Source organism: Megalops cyprinoides, chromosome 22 (genome assembly GCF_013368585.1).
Source record: "Megalops cyprinoides isolate fMegCyp1 chromosome 22, fMegCyp1.pri, whole genome shotgun sequence".
Classification (NCBI taxonomy): domain Eukaryota; kingdom Metazoa; phylum Chordata; class Actinopteri; order Elopiformes; family Megalopidae; genus Megalops; species Megalops cyprinoides.
In genome coordinates, this window is record NC_050604.1 from 7,579,796 (window position 1) to 7,605,489 (window position 25,694).

Below are 25,694 nucleotides of genomic sequence, written 5' to 3' on the forward strand. Positions count from 1 at the left end.
CTCACTGTCACTGTTTTCTGGCTATGTTTTGATATTGACTGGACAACGGTACTGTGAAAAGTGTACACCTCGATTTAACACAAAAACAAACAAATGAACAAAACACTCAAAGCAAATTTGCGACGATAAAGTGGTCAAATTGTGGTCTACTCTTATAAAATTACCAGGCTAGAATGGCCCTGCGCTGCACATAAAGTGTACTACACTCACTGCTAATAGAAGACTGCATTGCGCGTATCAAAAATAAGTTTCTTCTGAGCTAACGTTAAGATTACATTGGCCGAGATGTTATTCGGCCACCCTTAATAAAAGAACAATGTTTGGAGCTTAAGACAATGTGCTGGTATTTTATTTATTTATTTTAATGCTACTTGTCACTCGCGCCCGTGGAATACATTGAAGTGCTTTTATAACTACCAGGGCGATACTATTCACTGGTGTTCTCAACTTAACTAGCGGCAACCAAAAGCAACTCTCTGAGAAGCCCCTTAAGGTCTGCACAAAGTGCATTTCATTATTGATTTATTGCATTTGATATAGGCATAGATCTTCACTCCGAGTAACCAAGGTCTTCTTCACAGTTGTGTACGTTTGCAGCAAATGACTTAAGGTGTTGAGAAATGAGCAGAGGTGGTACTGTAGAAAGGCACCGTATGTGTGTATTTGCGTGTGTCTGTAGGGTTGATTGTACAGGGCGGTGAATTGTTTATTATATTAATTGTGTTGAATGCAATGTAACACATTCCGCCGTGAATGGTCGCAACCCAACAACACAATCAGCTTCACCATTAGGTAAAGAAAGGAATACTGAGTATTCATTATAGCCCTGTATTTATGCTGATAAATTGCGTTATTGCTCTCAGTAAAATGCCCATTTCGTCACTTTGCTCGGTGACTGAGATACCGCCGGAACTCTTTACTGAGCCTGAGGGGACATCTTGGCTTTGAAAACTGTCTTTTATTACGTAGTTCCGGTTAAACACCTTTGCCTCGGATGAGCTTGAATTGAATTTTGCTCACCGCCATATTGCGGCGTTTGTAGTGTGGACTCTTAAATGCTGTTGTCTTGACTAAAACGTTTAAGCAAAGCTTTGATCATTTGAAAAGCACAGACAACGACCGTCTCAGAGGAATATTTAATTTCACCAACATATATAAATTGCACGGAATTAAAAATGTCAAGGAGACGACACAGCGATGAAAACGATGGTAGGTGTGCGGCAGTTAGCTAGCGGCTATAAAGCTAACGTTATTCTTTTGGAAACCCATGTTGGATTAGCTAGCCAAGCTAACTGCGGTGGGTGGACGTTTAAGAAGAACAAACAGCTCCTCGCTGATAAAATGCAAATTTGCCGCATTTGTGATGCCTATGTTTATGGATAGTTGAGGAGCACAAATTAAACTAGCTAGATAGCCAAGGCCAATGTGGACAGTTTTGTATTGATTGCTAACAACATACTAGTTACGTTAGCTAGTCCTCCAACTGTCAAGCTAATATGAGTGAAAAGCAATTGAACTCTAATAACTTAGGTGTTTGCTGGGTATAGCTAATTAGTTGGATTGCACGGCCACGATGAGCAGGGGAAATTTAGCATTTGTTAGATAACTCAACATAATTGGTTAGTTATCAAGCTAGCAAGTCTCATATTGTGACTAATTTGTCTAAATCCTAAGTTTTGGTAACATTACCATAACTTCCTGATGTAACCAATTAGCTGTCTTGTTAGTTAGATTGCTAGCGAATGCTAGATTATTCTACTTCATGTGGAGTGAGTCTTATTTTGCGAACTATCTGTTATATGGCTGGTTAGCTAGTGTTGATGAGGTATTGTTATGGATAGCTATTATTGTGAGTAACATGTAACGTTGATTAGCTAGCAGAAGTCCAGACTGGTTCGGTAGTTTACTGACAGCAACACTGACATCAGAAGGTCAGCACAGATATATCTGCTGTAAGTATGGTTTGGCATTTTATAAGACTGGTGGCCTTGCATGGTAATTGTTGGCTAGTTAGCAAGTGGGTCATTTTGTCTGAAGACTCATAATATATAGGCGTGTCCTCGAAAAACGCGCTAATCAACACCAAGTAGCAAGTAATGCTATTGGAGAAAGTACTATCGCCAGTTTAATTTACCTACATATGTTTGGAAAAGGTTGATTCCAGCCAACGATGTGTGAATGCTTTGCAGTGCGACTTGCACAGCCCGGTTTTTACATTTTAACCTTACCTACTCAAACGGCTGGGTATTTACTGAGGCAAATCTGGTTCAATACCTTTCCCCTGGGTAGAATAGCAGTGCTCCACCGGGGAATCGAACGGGCAACCTTTTGGTTAGAAACCTCCTTCTTTATCACCGTCAGAAATGAAGTAAGTTGTCGGATTTTTAAGAGACCCCCCTCTTGAAGGCTTATTTATACGTTATGCGGTACATATGCCGGAGTAAGACAAGAGCTTTCCGATACCATCTGTTATGTCACTTCAGAGACCTACTGCTGGGTTTATTGTTACATTATTGTACTAGCGAAAGAGTTTTTCTTATTGGCTCATGCAGTTCCCCGTTTTCCACACTACTTCAGGAATTGTGAAGTGGCTATTGCTTCGGTAAGACGGTGTCCGCGTCCCGAAGTTGAACATTTTCACATCAGTTACACAACCGCGTAATAATTTCTTTAATGCTTCATCAAAAAGTCAAAAGTACTAGTGGGTGGATTACCCATTGCTTCCTTGTATTAATAGCTGTTAATTAATGTGCACGTTTTGATATGCAGTAGAAATTACTCTGTGTCTTTAATTTGTCTCTCCACATTTCTGTGTCAGTATGTTTCACTTTATTGGTAGTATTCACCTACCTATTAAAGGCAGTGATGTTGACATCCGCTTTCACAGGGGGACAGTCCCATAAAAGACGAAGAACATCGGAGCCCATCGAAATCGAGGATCGCTTGGAGTCACTGATATGCAGAGTGGGAGAAAAGGTGGTGACCGGTTGCACATTTTACATGTGATCATTGCAACATAATGAGACTTGATGCAGTCTGTCAAGCAGTTTATGAACAGACGTTTTAGCCAGTATGCATTTGCCTTCCCGAAAGATGTGCGCCAGTCCATAGTAGATCCTTGGGTAGTTCTGTTTCAATATTTAATTGTAAAATTAGTCCATCCCAGATATTTGAATCTCATATGCACATCCTTATTTTGAACAAGTCTTCACAGTTGCACAGTTTGTGTGGTTATTTAATGGCTTCTCTGTTTTGCAGAGCACCTCCTCTCTGGAGAGTAACCTGGAAGGGCTGGCTGGTGTGCTGGAGGCCGACCTGCCAAATTACAAGAGCAAGATCCTTCGAATCCTGTGTGCAGTGTAAGGCCCCTCACTGGCCTGAGTGTCCGTGGCAACCCCTTAGCCTGAGCCAGAGATGGAGAACAGAAGATTTAAGACACATTTTCCATAGAATTTTGCACCTTGCCATGCACATGGGCTGTAGCTTAAGCAGAGAAGCTGAATGAACCTCTAGATTTCATTCACTGACATGATTTTCCTCTAAGTCTACTGTATCTCAGTTTGAGGTGTCACACTTACAGGCTTAAAACAAGTCTGCCCTGCTCAAGTCGCATGTAAAAACATCTCCTTCTGGAAAGGGTCAAGCTGTTAACACTAGGGTTTCTTTACTTTGCCGTTATATTTTAAGCAGTGTCGGTGGTCACTGTCCTGTCAGTCACACACACGGGAAGGCAGCCATAAAATTCAGCTGTTGTGATTGGACAGAAAGTTCATCCTATCACAGGTGGCCAACCAGCATTTTGATGTCAACAGTGCGCGGCTGCTTCCTGAGAAGCTGACTGTGTACACGACCCTTGTGGGCCTGCTCAACGCCAGGAACTACAACTTCGGGGGGGAGTTTGTGGAGGCCATGATTCGGCAGCTCAAAGAGACCCTCAAGTCCAACATGTACAATGAAGCTGTGTACTTGGTAAGCATCCAGTCTAAAAGCAAGACGGCACGTGTGTGATGTGTGTGCCTTATTGGGGTTGCATATTGGGTTGCTCTTTTGGACAAACAGCCGCAACCATTGTCCAAATGTCATTGATTGAGTTTGTAACACTTACTGTGCTGTAAGCCTCAGGGGTTCTGAAGCTTCTCAGACTTACTCAGGCTTTTCCCCTCTCTTTTTCTCTCAGGTGCGGTTCCTATGCGACCTGGTGAACTGCCATGTGATTGCAGCCCCCTCCATGGTGGCCATGTTTGAGAATTTTGTCAGTGTCATTCAAGAGGAAGATGTGCCTCAGGTGATTATAAGACAGCGTCTAAAAACATCGCACAGCAGTTGAATTTATGCACATGCATGTACAGAAGACCTAACAGTGCCGCTAGCATTGTGCCATAAGCGTCTGGCATTTGTAACCAGAAGGTGACAGGTTTTAAAGTCCAGCACAGCTGTTTAACTCTTGACTAACTTTCTGTATTTGAATTGCTTGATGTAATACACAAGCCTTTCAAATGGATTACATGTTAAAATCAGCCATGCAAGTCTGGATGAAGACAGAAACTGATGCAGGGCAATTTACTAGCTTCCTTACAACTGACTCAGACTCAATTTTTGTAAAACATGAAGTGGCTTAAAGTGAAACACATCAGGATCCCCAATTCCATACCTGCAGGGGTTCTACTAAGCAGTTCCTTGTACTTGTATTAGAAACTGTGGCCCTGAGAGAGCATCCGTGTGTTTAATTCGTCACAGGTGCGTTGCGACTGGTACGTGTATACGGTGCTGTCCTGTCTGCCCTGGGTGGGGAAGGAGCTGTACGAGAAGAAGGACGTGGAGATGGACCGGCTGCTCAACCAAATCGAGGGCTACCTGAAGTAAGTCCAGTGCTTCTGAATTAGAGCAAGTCAGACAGCTCTAGAAAGAGCAGTCACCCTCAATCACCACATTTCTGTCTGACTGGGTTCATTTTAGAGGTTTATATGGGAGACCAATACTAAATGGGAAACTTTAGAGAATTGATGTGCAGAAAGCATGCACATTTTGGTGTGGCTATATGTGTAGTCACTGCACTGGAAATGGAAAAACTGACTGAGAGAACAGCTTCCCCAAAGTAACGTAGTACCTTTTTTTTACCACCAGATGGTAAAAGGCACTACCAAGCAGATCCACCAAAACAGGGGCAGCCTCTGAGCTGGTTCTCTCATTTTTAAGTAGATACCTGTCCCTTTGTCTAGTTATTGTGTTAAAGTTGTGCGCTGTAAATTTTAGGAGACGGCAGAAGACTCACCTCCCCATGCTACAGGTCTGGACTGCTGACAAGCCCCACCCACAGGAGGAGGTGAGCTGGTGACAGGCTATGCCCTGTAAAGAGTGATTGGCTGGATTTTCATTACTCTGCTGACATTCTTGGCTACCAGTGATAGCCTTGTTCTTAGTTATTTATCATGGCAATCTTTAGAGAGGAAATAATGGGTGTACCAGTATCCGACAAACAAAAAGTTGCAGCAACAGTAAAACATGAAGTGTTGTGGTAATGTTTTCCAGCTTGTGACAGACATTTGTCATTATTAATTTTGACTGAGCCACTTATCCCCCACCCCCTACCCTGGCTGATTCTTCTTATGAAAGTGAAGCAGTCTCCCTCTGTGTTGGAGAGAGAGAGAGAGAGAGAGATGAGAGCCTGTTAACTGTACCCTTTTCTTTAAGCTGAAAATGTTGGTCTATGAATGCACTTGAGTGAACTGTCCCTGGCTTCACGTTTGATGATAACACTGTGTAATAATTAGCTCTTGCCTCCCGCCCATCTCAGAATAGGCTAAACAAAATGTGATAGAAGCCAGGACCTCAGCCAGAGCTAACATCACGCTCTGCTTTGGGAGAGTTGTCACATGCTCCCAAACAAAGATCATGGTGCAGGCTGACCTTTGACATTTTGGAAAACAAGGCGTAGCTAAAACTGTGTGGGGAGGAAGCTGTCCCGAAAAGGACTTGTTCAAAGCTGCTGCTGTAGTCCAACCTCATAACTCGTTCTGTGCTTCCCTCATCCCCACTCTCCCCTTTCTTCTCTGTCCTATCCCTCTGCCCCTCTTTTTTTGGTCTCCTCCTCCCTCTCTTTCTCTCCCTTTTCTTATTTTCCTTGTTCCTCACATTCTGTACCCCCCGTTCCTTTCTCTCTTTAACCTTCCCATCCTCCTTTCTCTATCTGCCCCTCTCTTTTTCTGTGTGCCATACCCCCCCCACCTCTGTCTCTCCCTCTCTCTCTCTCTCTCTCTCTCTCTCTCCCTCTCTCTCTCCCTCTCTCTCTCTCCCTCTCTGTCTCTCTCTCTCTCTCTCTCTCTCTCTCTCTCTCTCTCTCTGTCTCTGTGTCTCTCTCTCTGTCTCTGTCTCTGTCTCTCCCTCTCTCCCTCTCTCCTCTCTCTCTCTCTCTGTCTCTCTCTCTCTCTCTCTCTCTCTCTCTCTCTCTCTGTCTCTGTCTCTCTCTCTCTCTCTCTCTCTGTCTCTGTCTCTCTCTCTCTCTCTGTCTCTGTCTCTCCCTCTCTCCCTCTCTCCCTCTCTCTCTCTGTCTCTCTCTCTCTCTCTCTCTCTCTCTCTCTCTCTGTCTCTGTCTCTGTGTCTCTCTCTCTCTCTCTCTCTGTCTCTGTCTCTCTCTCTCTCTCTGTCTCTCTCTCTCTGTCTCTCTCTCTCTCTCTCTCTCTCTCTCTCTCTCTCTGTCTCTGTCTCTGTCTCTGTCTCTCTCTCTCTCTCTGTCTCTGTCTCTGTCTCTCTCTCTCTCTCTGTCTCTCCCTCTCTCCCTCTCTCTCTCTCTCTCTCTGTCTCTCTCTCTCTCTCTCTCTCTCTCTCTGTCTCTGTCTCTGTGTCTCTCTCTCTCTCTCTCTCTCTCTCTCTCTCTCTCTGTCTCTGTCTCTGTCTCTCTCTCTCTCTCTCTCTCTCTCTGTCTCTCTCTCTCTCTCTCTCCCACACCTCCCCCTCTCTCTCCCTGTGGCAGTACCTGGACTGCCTGTGGGCTCAGATTCAGAAGCTGAAGAAGGACCGCTGGCAGGAGCGGCACATCCTGCGGCCGTACATCGCCTTCGACAGCGTGCTCTGCGAGGCCCTGCAGCACAACCTGCCCCCCTTCACCCCGCCGCCCCACATGGACGACGCCGTCTACCCCATGCCCCGTGTCGTCTTCCGCATGTTCGACTACACCGACGCCCCCGAGGTCAGCCCCACCACCACCCCTGCCCGGTGGAAGCCCAGGCTCCAGGGCTCATAACCAGGGGGTCATTGGTTCTAACCCAGCAGTAGTTGTAGTAACAAGGGCTCAAACAAGACTGGTTATAGGAAGTGTATGAGGAGGGGGTTTAAAGCCACCATAGTTTCCTTGGATAGAATCGTCTGCAAAGCACATGAATGCCAATAACAAAATGACTTGGCAAGTCTGATATTTGGCAAAGCTGATACCAGTTTTGAAGAACAAGGAATGTGACAGCGCTGTTTGTCCTTCTAGGGCCCCGTCATGCCAGGCAGCCACTCAGTGGAGAGGTTTGTGATCGAAGAGAACCTCCACTGCATTATCAAGTCTCACTGGAGGGAGAGGAAGACCTGGTGAGTTGTCCCATATGTGGCTTGTGTGATTCGTTGAAAAGCTGACCATTGGGAGCGGACTGCAGGCTCAGAAACTGTTCACAGTCTCAGAAATTGGGCTTTTGTGTGGGGTTTTATGCAGACCAGAGTCTGCATAAAATATGCAGTGTAGCATAGTGGTTAAGGAGCAGGACTCGTAACCTAAAGGTTGCCGGTTCAATCCCCGCTGGGGCACTGCTGCTGTACCCTTGGGCAAGGTACTTAACCCACAATTGCCTCAGTAAATATCCAGCTGTATAAATGGATAACATTGTATTGAACTGTAACCTATGTAAGTCGCTTTGGATAAAAGCGTCTGCTAAATGAATAAATGTAAATGTAAATGTAAAATGTTCTGTTTTTTATTCCTGGTAAACTAGTGCCGCCCAGCTTTTGAGCTATCCAGGGAAAAACAAGATCCCCCTCAACTATCACATTGTGGAGGTAAGCAAGTTCATTTTTTTATAGTTAGCACTCCTAATAAATGAAGTGTTACAGATCAAAATCAGTTGGAGAGATGGTAACAAGATCAGACTCATCCAGGGAAGAGACATCTCGTAGTCTGAAATGCTGCTCATTTTCTTCAGGTGATCTTCGGAGAGCTCTTCCAGCTGCCCTCCCCACCCCAAATTGACGTCATGTACACTACCCTGCTGATCGAACTGTGCAAGCTGCAGCCAGGCTCCTTGCCCCAAGTTGTATCCTTTCAGGGAGGAGTGTGTGCTTCCTCCAGGTCTCTCTGGTTTCCCAGCTGCTCTTCTATACCGTAGAACTGGAACCAGACTGGCTTATTATACCCCTTTTACACTGCAGAGCTGAAACCAGTCTGGCTCATTCTACAGTGGGGAAAAAGGGTGTAGCTGGAAAAAGTCTTGCTCATTACACCCCTTTACAATTGTGGACATTTAACCAGGCAGGCTTATTGTACCATATTTCCACTGTAGAGCTGGAACGTTGCTGGCTTATCTCAGGTTTCAGGCAAATCTTTTCTCTCTTGTCGTGCCGACTCATGTCAGCTTAGCCCGCTGGTATTATAAGACAGACAAGCTGTGGATGAGATCAGCAAGCTACATAAGTGTTGCTTCTGTCAGTGCTAGAAACATGGGAGGGGGGAGGAACATGCTGATGTCTCTGGTAATGACAATTAGCCTGAGGTTGACATAGTCTTGTTTCCCAGTAAAGAGGCAGCTTTGGGCTTCAGGCATGTCAATCTGGATAGAGAACAGCATTCAGTGTGATGTCATGCAGTACAGTTCCATGTAGCTGCCAGGTTAGCCAGCTTTGGCTCTAGCTTGTGCCAGCATGATTCCTGACTTTGCTAGGGAAAGGTAAGATTCTCCTCAACTGACCTCCCCAACCCCACCCTAGGAAGAGGGTGGGCTGCTTTTGCTACCATTATGACATAACCCTGCAGCTATAATGCAGAGGCACTGTGTAATTTCATCCTCTTGTTATTCATTGCGTCTGTGCTCAGAATCGCAGAGTTGTCCTTAATACTGATCTCCCAGCTCGCCCAAGCCACAGAGATGATGTACATGCGCCTGGACACCATGAACACAACCTGTGCAGACCGGTAAACCTCAAACTCCTTGTTTTAAAGCCTGACCACCCAAGAAAGTCCTGTGTAAATGTATTACAATGGCAAATTTAAAGAAGGAGCAAATTCCATTCCTGTCCTGGTTAGTTTTTTCTTGATTTTGAATATCAACTGCTGAGTAATGTGGCTGAAGACCTATAGTGAGCTCATCGTTTCCCTTTGTTTTTTGCAGATTTATCAACTGGTTTTCACACCATCTGAGCAACTTTCAGTTCAGATGGAGCTGGGATGACTGGTGAGCGAGCACTCGTATCTCTGAATTCTCTCCATCTACCGGTGTGATAAACTGGCTTTCTGTCAAAGCTTAAGAGAACATTCATGAAAATTTCCATGGGGAAAAAAGGTTCAGGCCTTAATGCTAAAAGAACCTTTTGGCATATTGCCTTCATTAGTCAAGTGATTTCCTCTGTTAACAACCTTTTTACACCTAAATCTAAAACCCCATCCACTGGTATACAGTTAGAGAGGAGCTGCCAGTGAAGCTGCTTAAATTGCTATGGTCTATGCATGTCTTTAAAAACTAAAGATAGCACGTAAGGTTAGATATGGTCCTCATCATGATATGGGTGTAGGCTGTTTATATTCTGGTTGTAGCTAAGGTTAAGCATGGCTGGGACTTTTATTGGGCCTACATTACCTACAGTCCTGTACTATCCCAGACTGGGAGTGTTATTTCCAAATGTGGACCGGGCAGAATTAGGCTCCTGAGTAGAGTGAATAGCGACAGCAAAGCGTTAGCGATGGAATGGGTCTAGTATTATAACGTTACCGCTAATGTTTCTGTGTCCGTTGTTATCAACTTTTTCGCAGGGCTGACTGCTTGGCTCAGGACGCTGAGAAGCCCAAGCCGAAGTTTGTCAGAGAAGTGTTGGAAAAGAGCATGAGGTATTTAAAGAGCTGCTCTCATTTCCTCCCCTCACTCCCCAGCCCCTGAAACTGTACAGAAAATCCAGTGTCATCATTGTTTTTAAATTCCATAACATTACATTACATTACAGTATATTTAATTTACATTAATGACTTCTTTGTTTGTGGTAACAGGCACAGAGCCAGAAACACTGCTTGTTGACAGGTTTTTTTTTCCCCAGACTGTCCTATCACCAGCGAATAGTGGACATTGTGCCACCCACTTTCTCAGCACTGATTCCAGCCAACCCCATATTCACCTTCAAATATGGCGAAGAAAACAGTAAGTTCTCTCAAGTTCTACAGACCCTGGGAAAGAGTGGCTTAAACTGAAGTAAACAGACTGGTCTCTGTTAATGCGATACCTTCCGCAGCGTGTGTTCTGGGGTGGTTAGACTTATCTAAGCCTCTCAGGTGAAAAGTAAGCGCTGCTTGCTGTGTTAACTGTAATGGAACTCCTTACCGCAGGTTCCCTCCCGGGCTACGCTGTGTCTATCACGGTCAGTAACGCCATCAAAAACCGCGCGAGCAACGAGGAGATCTTGACCATCCTGAAGGACGTGCCCAACCCGAATCAGGAGGAGGACGACGGTGAGCCCTCCTGTGCTATCACTTTACATCGTCCAGGTCTGGGCTAAACATATCAACAGCATACGGGGTGCCCGGTAGACTCATAGTAAAACTACTACTTGAGCATTGCACCATTCACCGGATGGACTATGTTGCATTTATCTGAAATGACCCTTTATACATTTCCCATAGTGCAGTAGCCATGTTATACTGCTTGGGAAACTCCCCCTGCAGCACACCTACAATCTGTGGAAGAGGATTCAGGCTTTTTTGAGAAGACTGCAGCTGGTCTACAGGAGGAATAGAGCAGACGTTCTAGTGGTGTAACTGGAATGGCCCTCGGTCCAGTGATCTGTCTGTCTTATTGGAGGGCAGGGGTTCCACTCATTCTGATCTCTGTCCTCTCTGGCCAGATGGAGGAGACAGCTTCAACCCGCTCAAGATCGAGGTGTTCTTGCAGTCTCTGCTCAACCTGGCGTCAAAGTCCTTCAGCCATTCCTTCAGCGCCTTGGCAAAGTGAGTGTGCCGATGACCCGCGGTTCACAGCAGTAGGAAGCGCTCCTTAAAGCCTGGTCTGAGTGAAGATGCTGGTGTCCCTGCAGGTTTCACGAGGTGCTGAAGAACCTGACGGACTGCGACGAAGGCAAGCTGCACATCCTCCGCGTGGTCTACGGAGTGTGGAGGGCCCACCCACAGGTGAGGGCCGAGCTGGGGTGAAGTTAGAGGTGGGGGTCTTGGTGTTAATGTTGAGGCTTAATAAGACAGAAGAGCACTCTCGTAGGGAGACTCAAGATTACACGTTCTCTCACAGCTGTCTCTCTTTAAGGTATTGCTCTTGCTCTTTAGTTATCGTCTCATATCATTTCTTAATATTCATTGCAAAACGTGTCCGTTGATATTTTCATCTGTTGGAAGAGGGATTAGAAAGTGTGCTGGAGTGAGTGAGTCCAGGCTGGCATCAGTTGTGTGTTGCTAATTAATTGTTTAGTTGTAGTGCAAACCCCATTGAACATGTGACATATTTTTGGGTCCTTGTTCTATAACTGAACCTGAACCTGCCCATGGTTTGGTTCAGTAACCTGAACTAACTAACTATGGCAAAGATTAGCCGTGGAGTCTATATACGTGTATGATCTTGAGGTGGTATGGTGGTCAGAACTAAGATGCAGCGATATGGTATATGCATAATGAGAATGGATCAGGATGAGCTGATTGGCCTGTTCCTGTCATATGTTATTAACAGTGTTTTCCTTGTCGGCCAGATGATTGCAGTGCTGGTGGACAAAATGATTCGAACACAGATCGTGGATTGTGCTGCAGTTGCAAACTGGCTCTTCTCTCCAGACATGGCCCATGACTTCACCAGGTGACCCACTATTAAAGATCTGTAAATTGATCAAAGCAAAGGGGCTTATAATCCTACCGGGGGTCTGTGCTTTCTGTCCAGCCATACGCTTTCCCGGGGTGTCCTAAACAACTTTTTTTGTAGGACATTTTCTGTAGGACCTGAAGTTAATTTTTCAAATTCCAATGAAATATTTGTGTTAAATAATAGTAAATTGTAAGGGAAATTAAATATCTGAGATATTCACCTCTTTGTCCATAGTAATCCACAGGTATAAAGTGTGGTGTTTTATGATGGACAGGCTGTATGTGTGGGAGATTCTGCACTCTACCATCCGGAAGATGAACAAGCACGTGCAGAAGATCCAGAAGGAGCTGGAGGAGTCCAAGGAGAAGCTGGAGAAACTGCAGCTGAAGAGGGTGAGAAAGCCAAGCGGAGTCACACTGACTGCAGTTTCTCAACATCTCTCTCTCTCTCTCTCTCTCTCTCTCTCTCTCTCTCTCTCTCTCTCTCTCTCACATACACAGTGATGTCCCCTAAATACTCGTCTACCCAGCTACATTGAGTAATTGTGTGTGTGTGCGTGTGTGTGTGTGCGTGTGCGTGTGCGTGCGCGTGCGTGCGCGTGCGTGCGTGTGCGCGCACATGATTCTGTGGGGTTGTACCAGTCCTTCATGGATGTGTGTGTGTGTGTCTGCCTGTATCCACCTTTGTGTGTGTGCATTTCTGTGGGGTTGTGTCGGTCTCTCATCGGTGTGTGCGCGCGCATGCTCGCGCGTTACAGAAGGACAGCGGGGATGAGGAGGACATGGAAAAGAACAGTGACGAGGAGGACAGCCAGCTGGAGGAGCAGATTGAGCGTCTGCAGGAGAAGGTGGAGTCCGCCCAGAGCGAGCAGAAGAACCTCTTCCTCGTCATCTTCCAGGTCAGCAGCTCTCAGGCACCTCATGAGAAGCCAGCTAATTTGAACCTAGAACATCCATCATTTGACTTGCTGTATAAATGTATTGTGACTCTGACCTTAATCATACAAGCTATAACTATCCCCACAACTGTCTGGTTAAGAAGCTCAACACTTAGATTTGAGTTAATGTTTAAAATATAACCATTCTTTGCAAGAAAGAGTTTCACATTCCTATTGCACTTTCTAACTAGTTTCTAATGCACCAAGTGATTAGAATTGTTTGTAGGCCTGAGTGAGAGCAGTCTTTTTAAAGAGGCACCCTCTGGTTCCTTTTGTAGAGTGTTCTTACAGTAGAAAGCTGATGATTAATAACACACTGTCTTCTCTCCCACTAGCGGTTCATCATGCTGCTGACGGAACACCTGGTCCGCTGTGAGACCGGCAGCGTGGACTTCAACACGCCCTGGTACAAGAACTGCATCGAGCGGCTGCAGCAGATCTTCCTCATGGTACTCCTCCTCCTCTTCCTCCTTCTCGTCCTCTTCTTATAGCGCCATTACAGGAGTGTTGTGGGGCTGGCGGCACTCACTTCAGGACCTCTGTTCTTACACATTTAAAGTTACCATCAGCTCTAGTCCCAAGTTCAGTTATTCTGATGTCTCCACAGACCACTGGAGGCCTTTTTAGTCTTTGAGTTTACTTTAAATGATCCATTCCTGTACCGAAAAGAATTCTTGAACTTGTTCTAGCCCTTTTTCCCTTGTAGGAATAAGTCCTTCCTAAGCAGTACTGGACAGTAGTTTTCAACATAGACTGTTCACACTGAAATTGTCAGCAAATATGAGTATTCAGCCTATCATTGCAAACTGTCTATTGCCTCTGACCCAAGCGAATGCGCTAATCACTTAGCTGTAGCGGTTGTAGTGACGTTTGTTTTCGTGGCTTTTTACAGCTGAAATAGGAACTGAGTGTACAGTGTTGTGAGGGCCAGGTAAGGAGGCACAGGTGATCAGAATGTTAGAAGGAAAAGCTGTGATTGACACATGGGCGTGTCTCTCCCCACAGCATTATGTGATCATCCAGCAGTACATGGGCACCCTGGAGAACCTGCTGTTCACAGCCGAGCTGGACCACCACATCCTGGCCGTGTACCAGCAGTTCTGCGCCTTGCAGCTGTGAGCTGCCCCCACCAGATGGCGACATAGAGCCCAGACATGCCCACACAGCAAGGACTCCACATTTCTTGCATCAAGATGGTTTTTTTTTCCATGTAGGCAATTTAGTCATTTGTTTTTATTTTTCTACATTTTATTTTTCTTTTTTCTTTTTTTTTTTTTTGCATTCAGGGTCTTTCGTGTGAAAAATGTTTCTGTACAGAAGCCTGTTTTAGAAGTGTATTTTGAATTGTTTTTTGTCGACTAAAGGTTGTGCTTTGAAGTCGACTTTAAAAAAAACACCTTTTACTTTTTTTTTTTTTTTTTTTTTCCTGTCACCATTGCTCATGTTGTCCAGTGACACAGCGGACTTCGAAACAGGAACTCGTAAAACAGACGCACACGAAGCCAGAGCTACCACTTCCAGCTTGGGCCTAACCGAGAATGACCTTTTGTTTTAAATATTTTTATGTCAATTAAATTGAGATGACAGTGGAATGCTGTACAGTGTATTTGAGCCTGCATCGTTTTCAGTACGCCTTTGTGAAAGGGGGAGGGCACGTTCGTTCAGTCACTATGTGGAGGTTGTAGATTATGTCTGAAATGGTGAAAATACACTGGAACGTGTTCCTGTTGGTTGTTTTTTAAACACTCGACTCCGTCTCATTTCTTTTTTGGATTCATTTATGGTTGCCACCACACATGACACTGAAGGTTCAATCGATGGCAGAAAGTAATCGGGGATCTTCTGGGTGACGTGTTTCCTTTGCATTATCTGCTCATATTGATTGGCGATATCTACTCACGTTCATTTGCCATTGGTAATCTACAGCAGAGGTATAACTTTTGCTAACAGAAGTGCTGTTCCAGCTCAGGCTGTCTCATTAATGTTTCTTTTATCATAGAGTGGTAGCCACACTTGTTTATTTCCTGTTTTCCTTTACAAAGGGGTGCAGTTCAAAGGAGTTTTAAACGTTCTCATTAAATCAACATTAAAGGGTTTTTTTAAAAAAAAAAAAACCCACTTGTTGCTTACCAGGTCACATGCTGAGGATTTCAGTTTTGAGAAGAATTTAAGCCACTGCAGTGCAAGGGAATCTGGGATTTCATTGGTTTGGTGAGATGTTATGCTTGTGTTTCACCAGTAGAGGGAGCACAGCCTGTTTTGTATCCATATTGATACAATTACGTTATTGCAAGGCCCTGTGCCAGTCTGTCAAGGGGAATCTGTTCTAGAAAAATGGTTCAGGTCATCAAAACATGAGTCCTCCAAAGGTTTCAATGTAGTTTTGAGGAAAAGTAAAACAAGCTTTCAAACTCTTACCCTTCACTGCACTTTTTATAAGTTCCCTGACTCGGCTTGTGATGGGACAACAAAATTGTGAAAAGCCTCTTACCTTTCAGTTGGCTATCCTGTATGGCATGTGTTAACATGGGAATGTCAGTGCTGAGTGGAAAATGGAATTGGAACTGCCTGTTCTAAGCAGATGGTGCGTATACATCTGTTGCCAGCAGAGGGAGTGCGTGTCAGTGGAGTTTGACAGCTTATACTGCAGGAAGAAAGATTTGTGGGCTGTTCCTTTGAGTAGCTGACATCTTGACACTTAAATGCAGCATTTCACCAGTTTGTTTTATGCAAATGGAGTGCACCTCATGTATTCACTGTCTAGTCACAGGAAGAAATATAACACACAATCCCTGAAATGTATTTGCAGTAACATTTAACTATGTGGTGTGTTAGGAGGACATGTATGAATGTAAATGGAACACTGAATACACTGTCATTTAACAGGCTGAAAGTGGCTACTTTCAGCAAAAGCCCCTTCTTACATGCCCCCGCCCAATGATTTTGTTCTAAAACACTGAACAATAAGAGTTCTGTGAAATCGTATTTAAGGGACTATGAATACACACAACCATATACCAGACTTCACAGGAATTTTATACTTTATCTGCAAAGCACCACATTTAATCTCATCCATATCCCATTTTCATGAAATGGGTTTCATCTTATGGTTTTCAACCCTTTTTTCCATACACATGACACTTTCCTGGTTTCAGTACAGTTTTGGGTCCAAAGACTGTTTAGATAGCACATTACTTCAGTGTTTTTTTCCACTCTCAAAGCAGATATGACATGTTCAAAAATCTCCAGCCTCTGCAACCAACATACCACTACATCCCAGCCTGCACCTGAAGATTACAGATGCACTATAATGACATATAGGGGAGAAAAAAACATTTACAGCCATGAAACTTAACTGCTACTTCAGGACACGCATGTCCCAAGAAATTTTGTTTTTAACATTGTTCCTGTTATGCATGTGTCAAAAAAAGTATACAAATACATTTCTGCATTCTATAAATACTAGGCACAGTCGTCTTCAAGTTTTACCATACCTCTCAAGAAGTACTTGTGTACATAAAAAGACACTGACCTTTAGCACCATAAAAACATCCAAGAAAGTGCCAAATTTACACTTAAAAAACTCTTGTCCAAATGTGGCTACACACTAATTCTTGTTCCCTTGGATTTCACATCCTTTAAGCTTTAAGCAGACACCCTTATAAAGGGCCACTTAATTAGCTTACATTGTACATATTAATCTATGCAGGTGAGCATTTTAACAAAGTAATGCAGGTGAAGTGCCTCACTGAAGGATGTGAAGGCGATGCCCCTCCTTGGGAGCGGAGCCTGTGGAATTCCTGGTGCCTGGTCCCTCGGTGCGGCTGAGAAACGGCTACATCTTCTCGTAGGTGAGCTCGTGGCCGCAGGTGGTGCACACCTTCCTGTAGGTGTCCTCGTCCTCGTCCAGCAGCTCCTCGGGGCCGTACTCGTGCTGGTGGGTGCTGGTGTCCTTCCGCCAAACGCTGCTCCTGACGGCCCGACGCAGCTCTGCCGGGCGGAAAAGCGGGCGTGACGGCGGCAGCAGGAGGAGACCTGGGCTGCTCCGTATCACTCAGACCCCAGCATAGTGCAACATGCTACACGGCATGTGTATGTTCTGGCCCTGATATGGTGGAACGGGCTCCCCACAACAAAGACTCTAGCTGTCACCATCCTAGGCTAGAGACCTGGCTCCTGAGACTGCTTCTTGCCTCACCTACACAAGCATAACTCATCTCTCCCTTGATTATGTACTCTTACCGTAGGGTATGTTGTATTTCACTTGGGTGCAGCCCCTATGTATTTGCTGAAGCGTGTATGCATTAGTTACCACAGCACTGAACGAGGGCCTGGCGTGTGTTGGAACATGGCCAGCTGTGTCCTGCGTGTGCTGGATCTCCTGTAGCTTTACTAGATGCAATCTGTACTTGTTCTTTGACAGCCGCTGAGAGAGAGTCTGAAGGACTGCCAAATGACAGGCTGATTTATGAAAATTTTCAGAACAGAACGAGGCAAAAATATATTGTGGCAATAAGAGCAATTCACACATTACATTTCAGTGCTTTGTTTGCCAATACCATGCTGGTGTAACAATCATTTTCATGATGAGCTGTCATTTCTATTACTATTACTATTTCTATTACTGTGATGAAAATGCTGTTGCCATAATGCAAACAGTGAGTGGTCTTGTTTGAGGCAGGGAGGGGAGTCCGTTCAAACACCCCCTGAAATAGTTCCTATTCCCAACTGCCAACCTGAGGTGTTCACACAGCTTCTGAAGCTGGTTATGCTAGCCTCCACTTACTGAGGTGGATCAAAATGATTCCCAGCTTCTAGTTATATGTGGCAGATTGAAACATACTTCTATGCGGTCTGTTGTTATCTCACGCAGAGCCGTACCTTGTTATGGGCTAATGTACTAATTCATATTCAGCATAACCACAAAACAAGCTGACAAAGGGGGACTGAGCATAAAAAATTGAGAGATTGGAAAAAAAAAAGACTGCAATTATGTACCAACGAATAAAAAAAATGCTTCCCCACACCCTTATTCTTATGATCTAGCACCTTCAAGACTCACTCTCCTCTTAAAGTGAAACCTCACCCTCTGCCGGTGATAATTAAGTGGCTGGCACAGTTACGAGGGGACCATGATGAATAGGAGAAACTCTTTTCAACTCTAGAATGTTACTCAGGGAAGATTATGTCGAACAGCTGATACATGCGCTGTGATGCTTTAGGGCAGACGGTTGAATGAGGCCCTGGGCTTTTCCCATGCACTGTCAGTTACCCCTTGCCTGGTGGTTAAGGTTCCTACCTTTCACCTTCTTGTTGAAGCGCTTCTGCTTTTGAATCTCCCTGTTCTCCTCCCTGGTTTCTTTGGCCTCGTCCAGGGCCTCCTGGCTGCCCCAAACCTCCATGGCGCGGCTCACCACCTAGGGGTACAGAGCAGGAGGGCACGCTCAGCACCACTACAAAACCTGTGACTGAGGGCCTGGTTCAATCTAAGCCCAAGGAAGATGTTCCTTAACTCTGAAAGACTTATTCAAGTGACTGTTGGCTTTTATCTTACTTAATTTACACATTTCCTATTCGTTCTAGCAACAGCTAAACTGAAAGATGGAAATATTTTGGTCATTTGTTATTCGGAATTGAGCTTGTGAATCGTCTGAACGTCAAAAAACGAACTGTTCAAGGTAACTCAAAGACCTGGAAGGAAACCAACCCACGAGCGATGGGAATGTCACAGAATTCTACCCCACATTTGTTACATCATATTTCTGGATTCCTGCAAATCCCAAGCGGCCATCACTTGTCATTGAGCCAACCAACCAATACTGGTTCACCAAACCATGCCCAGAACACAGACATACACATATTTGGGGAAAGACGCCTGAAAACAACAAGCCCGTGTGATTTGCTCAGCCACAGCCAACAACATCTGCTTTGCAGCTGGTATGTTCCTCAGTGGCTTCAAGTCAAACCCCTTATAATTTGGATTAGTTATTTTCTCAGCAGGGGTATCTTCAATAGCTTGCATTTTTTCCACAATACTACTTTATGCAGCTGGACAGACCTGGAGCAAGTAGACACGCCTCCTGCTAACCACAGTGCCACGGAGGCAGGAACTACGTGGCCCTCTGGGTCGCAGCACTTTTACCTGCAGCTTGAGGTAGAGCTTCATGTCGCCCCAGTGCGGGTTGTGCGGGTTCTTCCTCAGCACGAACCTCAGCGGCGGCTCCCTCTTGTCCAGGTCGCAGTCCTTCAGCAGGTACTCCTGCTTGGCCTCCGTGCGGGATATCAGCTTGTGTTTCTCCTCACTGTCCCTGCGAGGAGCGTGACATCATCCGAATCAGCAAGCTGGCCAATAGGAGCCCGCGAGGTCCACTTCCTGACCCCTCTCTACCTGCGTTCCTGCTGTTCTTATGGCATCCAATATGGTTCACATTTCAACTAACAGATTCAACTGCTACTCAAGGGCTTCTGAATGGTACACCTTAAAAATGTAGCTTTTCTGGTACTTAAATGTGAATGTTTCCTGGCTGGCTTATCACGGAGGAAAAAGTCCTGATGTTTTTTCTCTCTGTTGCCCCTGTTTTGGAGGGACTAAAATATTGCAGCACATGATACTATGTGGATAAGACAATTCTACCAAGGAAGGAGTAACCACCATTTCAGGAACTCCCTGGCTACACTCTTTTGTATGGCATAAATACACTTGAGTCCATGACTTGCCTGGGCTCAGGGTGAACCTAATATCATATCTAAGGGAGGTCACCATGCTGTAAGCCTGGGAGAATTTGCTGCTGAAACCCCTCCTGCTCACCTACAGCTGACATACAGCTTAGGCATGTCAATGGAAACTGCAGCCCAGCCATTAAGGCATGCTGATACTCAAGTCCAGTGTGCTCTATGAATATGGTTCATGAAATTGCCTCCTCACAAAACTTACTCACTCCCCTGTCTATAATGCCCCTGAAAATACAAACTTGCACTACAAGTATTTTAGTTTAAAGAAAAAGAATTCTGGGTGCTACATGAAAGGTACACAGGGTGAACAGTACCTGCACTTGTCACACACGGTGAGGTCGAAGCTGTTGCTGAGGTAGGAGTCCATGAACGGCTTGCAGCAGTCATTGCACAGGAGGTAGTCTGGTTCAATCACCGGCGCTGAGACATTAAAGTGACTGTGAGTGAATGCTGTACGTCCCAATCAGTCTCAGTCTGTTTACACCTGCTCTCAACAAACGAGCTATCGGAGAGCCTCACGGGTGGCATTTGAGTAAACACATCCGTCTTTGTTGGCGAAATCCCTCAGACCTCCTCTCACCTCACATCCCCTCCATGCCAACAGAGGCTAAGCGAATGTCTCCCAGTGGCCTAAAATATGCAGAGGTCTCTGGCTCGGACATACCTGGCTGGTGCACAACTTTCTTTACTGTTTGCACCTCTTCCTCCTCTTCCTCGATGAAGAACCCTCCGCCGGAGTCAATGGTTTTGGAAACCTTGGCACACGTTCCGCCTGAGAAAATGAACGCCAAGCAAGACTGCTCTGAACAGGGAAACCAATATAATTACACAAGAAATTAAAATGATTTAGATCCAAAGTTTGCTCCTGTGTGGATTTTCCTTACCACTGCTCCTGCGATGGAAATCACTGTAATGTACTGTACTTACCGGTTATACAAATGCAGCTTTAGCATAGCAATCTAGACACCGTGGATATGCCTGATTGAAACACAAACAGGAAAACGAAGCTCACCTTCCGGCACAGAGTAAGGTCTGCTGGCGAGCCTGGCTTGCCTTAGCATGAGCGCTCGCTGCCTGTTGCGCTCGATCTTTGCTCGCATGGCTGCTGACAGAGGCTCGCCAGGCTTACTGTTTTGATCTTTCTCTTCAGCTTGCCCTGTTTTGTCTGCACCTGGAGCTGCATCCTGTTTACTGCTAAGCAAGTCCATTTTTTTTTCTCACATCGACAACCGTCCCCCGAGCGGCGTCCTATAAAGGAATGTTACAATTGAACATTTTTTGGAATGTGTTTAATTTGTACAGACACCCCAGACACTAAAGTTATTTTACAAAGATAAGCAGTGACACCAAAGGCAAATGTCGGCGTACTGTCAGTACTGAAAGACGTAGCAAAATCACGATATCTTAAGTACCACCTAACGCTAGCTATTTAGCTCTTGTAGTCCTTGCCGATGTGAAATGTCACTTTTATTTAACGCTAGCTTTAGCAAATGCAAAATACTAGCTTATTACACAATGTTGACGTTTCGTACCGCCTGCGTCACACTAGAAACTCTGTATATTCAGTTTTTACATTTACATTTACATTTATTCATTTGGCAGTTTTTCATTGTAGGTAATTAACCGTGCATGCCCAGCTCACCATGCATGTATTCTGGGATGTTATGAAACAAAATTAGCTAGCCAGCTAGCTAACTAGGCAGCCGCTTAACCAGAAACAGTTCAACGTACAAAACTAGCTGCGTAAGCTTACTCACTATGTAATCAAACAGCTTCGTGGTTACACATTAAAGTGACACCCGACAGTAGTTTCCACAGGATCCTTGAACGCTAAGCCAACACACACACACACACAAATTTGCACGAACTTCTTTCTTTTGCCGAACTCCTTGCGCGTATTGATGACGTACTCTCACAGTGCCGGTACAATTACGTAACCGGTTTTGTCTTTTTCTGCTTTCATACACATACGTGCTCATCTCTCATAAAATACTTGTCAATCGAATTAATTTCCACTTTTACTTTCTCTCACGTGGAGGGTTTTTTCTATCAGACCGCTACATTAAATCTATTATCTGATCTCAAGGTTTCTTATGCAACCAAATGCATAAAACATTTTAAAATGTGTTTGCAGATTAATAATTAGTTAATAGCCAGGTGTCATGCGCTGAGGACCAAATAAATAATATATTGCAATCCATGAAAGTTCGTGCAAATTGAATGGATTGCGGAAGGCGACCAAGGATATTGACCTCGCCACAGCTCTGGGGCTGAAATGATCTAATAATTGTCATGAGGTTATAAATCAAATAGGTGGCAATGGTGCTTTAATAAATAATTTCTGCACTGCTGGCCGGATTTCATAGAGAGGCCAAGTTTTAGAAACAAAGTGGAGTTTTAAATGTGTTATTTATACATGAAGCAAATGTGTTATTTATGCATGAAGCAATTCTCAGTTTCAAATGTGAACTTTCCGCTTGAACTTACATCTGAAGTCCTTAAACTGAGAGATGTTAAATGCAAAGACTTGATTACACAAAATGTGGCCAGATTAGACTTTAGATTCCAGCCTGCACTGACAGTTGACCCATAACAATGATCAAGGGCGTAATTTTGTATATGGATGGTAGGGACATGTCCCTACCAATATTTGAGCGAGCTCGTTCGCATTATCTTTAGAGTAAAGTCATATTACATGATTCCAATGTCCCTCGGTTGTTGTGTCCCTACCAATGTTGAGACCAAAACTACGCCCTTGGCAATGATAGTAACTCTGCATTTACTACATCTAATTTGCATTAACAAAAAAACATAACATTGGGATTTTTCTTGTATACTTTTTATATAATCACATTCACCCTATCATTTGTTGGAGAAAATATTCTGACACTTGTTCACTTTTTTTGCCATCTTTGATCTTGATGTTTATCGTTGAAGTCATTAATCTATGTAATCTATGTATAAATAATGGTGTCCGCTTAGTGCTTTTTAATGATGAATGATGATGATGATGATGATGATGACTTTTGTGATGATAATGATGATGGTGATGATGATGATACAATGATGACAGCGATGATGATGATGATGACGATGACGATGGTTCATGACGGTGATGACAGTGATGAAAATGATCATGGTCAGCACTCAGCAGTATGGTACAGTGGTAAGGATCAGTGCTGGTAACTCAAACTGTTCAATTTTCGCAGTGGAAATCACTGCAGTTGTATCCTTGAACACGACACTTACTGCACGTAAGCTTTGTGAGCCACTCTAGATAAAAAAAAAAACTGTAAAAGTTTGCCAAGCAAATAAATACATTATTTGTAGTAGTAGTAGCAATTACCCACTGTACCCCGAAGGTGTAGTCTTTTTCCAACTACAAGCAGCCTATGCCTGAGAGCACTGTTAAGTTTAGGAATGGAGAAGTGAAAATCTTCAGTACAGCTTTGGTATAAGAGATCTCTCTCTGACAGATGTGCAAGACTATTTTTAGTGGCTGGTTTAAAACCTGAGTAGAATCAGCTTCTGTCTACATTTGGTGCACCACATGCGTATCAAGTGAGTAGGAGTGAACAGAACCAAAACAAGGATATGCCCACTAATAACAAATTACAACCCTCATTTTAGCAACAGTTATATTTAGTGGTGTTAACCAACAGTCCCCAAACAAGCCAAAAAGCCACTCTTGGTTCTGGGTTTGTAATTAGTGATTAGGGTTTGTAACAGTTTGATCTGAATCCAGCCCAGGCTCACATGATTGCTGATACGCATATTGCTGCTTCTTGCCTGTGGTGGTGTGTTCTGTTATGTGGTGTTGTCACAATCTTCTCAAGCTATCCACATTCACACAGAATGTGATTTTCACCTTTAGATATAAAAGAATTCTGCTTTTTGAAGTTTTGAAGTTTTCGCCCTCGTTTCCCTCCAATCAGAGCCCATCTAGTGTCCGGTAAATCTGGTTCTGTATCTGTTGGTTGAACAGCAATATCACTGGTTGAACTACTAGTAGTGGTATGTAGTATGTGGTACAGGGTTACCACCTGATTTCCCTTCTCCCTTTCCTCTCCAAATTATTTCATGCGTTTTTAATCTATTGTCCTTTTTTCAAGGCCCCAGCTAAGTCTGACTTCAAGGCTGACCATTCTACCAAAACAGCTCTTTTTTCCATCACATCAACTTCATTCTGCAAATGTTGCCTCCCACTTTCCTGTTGTGATTTTTCCAGGGCTCTCTGCAGCCTTAGATACAGAGAATCAAAATGTTCTTCTGTCTGCCCTGGCAGTGATGGGCACCTGGGGGGCACTCTTCTTAGCTGGAGCTCATCCTGCCTGTCTGGGCACTGTTATTAGATGGCCTGGAGAGAGCTTGTATTAACCCTTGCAATCCTACAGAACACCGGGCTCAGCTGACCTCTGACTGTATGCAGCATTGCTTGGCTCCCATGGCTTCTTGTATCGCTGTTACGCTGATGACAATCAGCTGTTTCTCTCTTTGCCCCCTTTTTCTGACCCACATATCTCAACATGTAACTCCATTTGCCCAGCTGACATCGCATGGTGGATGTTCAATCATCACCTGAGGCTTAGCTAGGCTAGGACTGAACTTATCTACATCTCAGCTGATTGCTAATGTGAGCTCATTTTCATTATAGAAAACACAGCAGTATCAGCCTCATAGCTTGCCAAAGGCCTCAGGGTGACACTACATGGTGGACAGATCAGGTTCTCCCCTGCCTGAACTAATGCAACTCATTTCTTTCTGGCCTTCCAGCTTCTATGTTCAGACCCCTGCAAAATGCTCCTACATAGCTGGCCCATAGTCTTCCTAATTTCTCACATGCTTCATCCCTCTTGATTTCCCTCAACCGGTCATTGGTAATGGCTCACATCCATTTTGAAATGCTAGTGTTAGCCCACTGGGCAGCAAAAGGAATGCCCTCTTTCATCTACAGTTCATCCTCATATACAACACACCTTCTAGGTCGTTCCAGTCTGCAGTTTCAGGAGGCCTGGCTGTTGCTCCCCTTTGTATCCATGTCCTCTGTCTGTTTTAATGGGATAATAGGACAAGCTTCCCATAGCAGCCAGGACAGGACAGTTGCTGGCCATATTCCATTACAGACAGAGAACACACCTCTTTAGTCTGTACCTTGGGTCCCATACTCTAAAGCATAACTCTCCTTCCCTTATTTATGTAGCTTTACAGTGGATGTGGACTACTTTATAGTAGTCTTACTGTAGGCTATGTTGTGCTGACCTTATGTATGGAATGCGCTTCTGTCTGTAAACACGGGCTATCACTACCCTGTGGAAGGATTTAGAATGGTTGTTTGAGTCTTTTGTGAACCGTTTTTCATGCCACTTTATTAGATGCACTGTATCCTTGTTCTTTGTAAGCTGCCCTGGATGAGAGTCTCTGCTTAGTGACAATGTAATGCGAATGTAATTTAAGCACATCCATTTACACAGAGTGACATTCTAAGGATGGGACACTAATTATAACAAGAAAGAATACAATATCACACTCACCTCTTGAGTGAAGAATACATTTGAATACATTTTCAGGAACATGCTGTACATGTTAAAAATGGGAAACAGTGCTATTCAAGTAAAACGAGGCTAATTAAAAGGTTCTCCTGGCCAAACTCAAGCTGGACAAAAAGAGTGAATTTTAAAAAGAGAAAGCAAAAACACATTATAGCACAATGAGACTTCTTGTAACGAATATACAGCACTCTCTCCACAGATACTCTCTACTTTGTTCTGGATTTTGTTAATGGGCGAAAGCTCTTCTTCCACTTCCAAAGAGACCGCACTTTTTCAGGAACCCAGATCCAAGTTCCAAGCACTAAACATTGCTCAGAGGGATTCAAAGCCAGAAAATATTATCGACTTCCAAGGACACATAGTGGGCAAAGAGTGCCTTGCTCAAGAGGTCTTGAAAAAGCAGCCCTACAACATGTGTATGATTAAAGGACTAGACCTGCC

The 25,694-nt window shown here is 44.4% G+C and overlaps 2 protein-coding genes across 2 annotated transcripts; one reads left to right on the forward strand and one right to left on the reverse strand.

Annotated features, from left to right (window-relative positions):
• The first annotated feature begins 1,027 nt into the window (after positions 1-1,027).
• Positions 1,028-14,175, forward strand: LOC118769747 (nuclear cap-binding protein subunit 1). The gene is made up of 23 exons (XM_036517039.1): positions 1,028-1,209; positions 2,888-2,976; positions 3,259-3,359; positions 3,813-3,969; positions 4,178-4,285; positions 4,738-4,859; positions 5,254-5,323; positions 6,971-7,186; positions 7,475-7,572; positions 7,971-8,034; positions 8,178-8,288; positions 9,099-9,163; positions 9,360-9,422; positions 9,998-10,072; positions 10,276-10,376; positions 10,562-10,684; positions 11,077-11,179; positions 11,266-11,359; positions 11,926-12,029; positions 12,310-12,427; positions 12,793-12,933; positions 13,308-13,421; positions 13,978-14,175. The coding sequence occupies exons 1-23, from the start codon at positions 1,176-1,178 to the stop codon at positions 14,089-14,091; spliced, it is 2,385 nt and encodes a 794-aa protein (XP_036372932.1). The 5' UTR covers positions 1,028-1,175; the 3' UTR covers positions 14,092-14,175.
• Positions 14,176-16,026: 1,851 nt separating this feature from the next.
• Positions 16,027-21,590, reverse strand: LOC118769764 (DNA repair protein complementing XP-A cells homolog). The gene is made up of 7 exons (XM_036517066.1): positions 21,462-21,590; positions 20,717-20,952; positions 20,369-20,476; positions 20,019-20,124; positions 19,115-19,280; positions 18,272-18,389; positions 16,027-16,962 (listed from the first exon to the last, which is right to left on the reverse strand). Exons 2-7 carry the CDS (start codon positions 20,910-20,912, stop codon positions 16,808-16,810), a joined length of 849 nt encoding a protein of 282 aa, XP_036372959.1. The 5' UTR covers positions 20,913-20,952; positions 21,462-21,590; the 3' UTR covers positions 16,027-16,807.
• Positions 21,591-25,694: the final 4,104 nt, after the last annotated feature.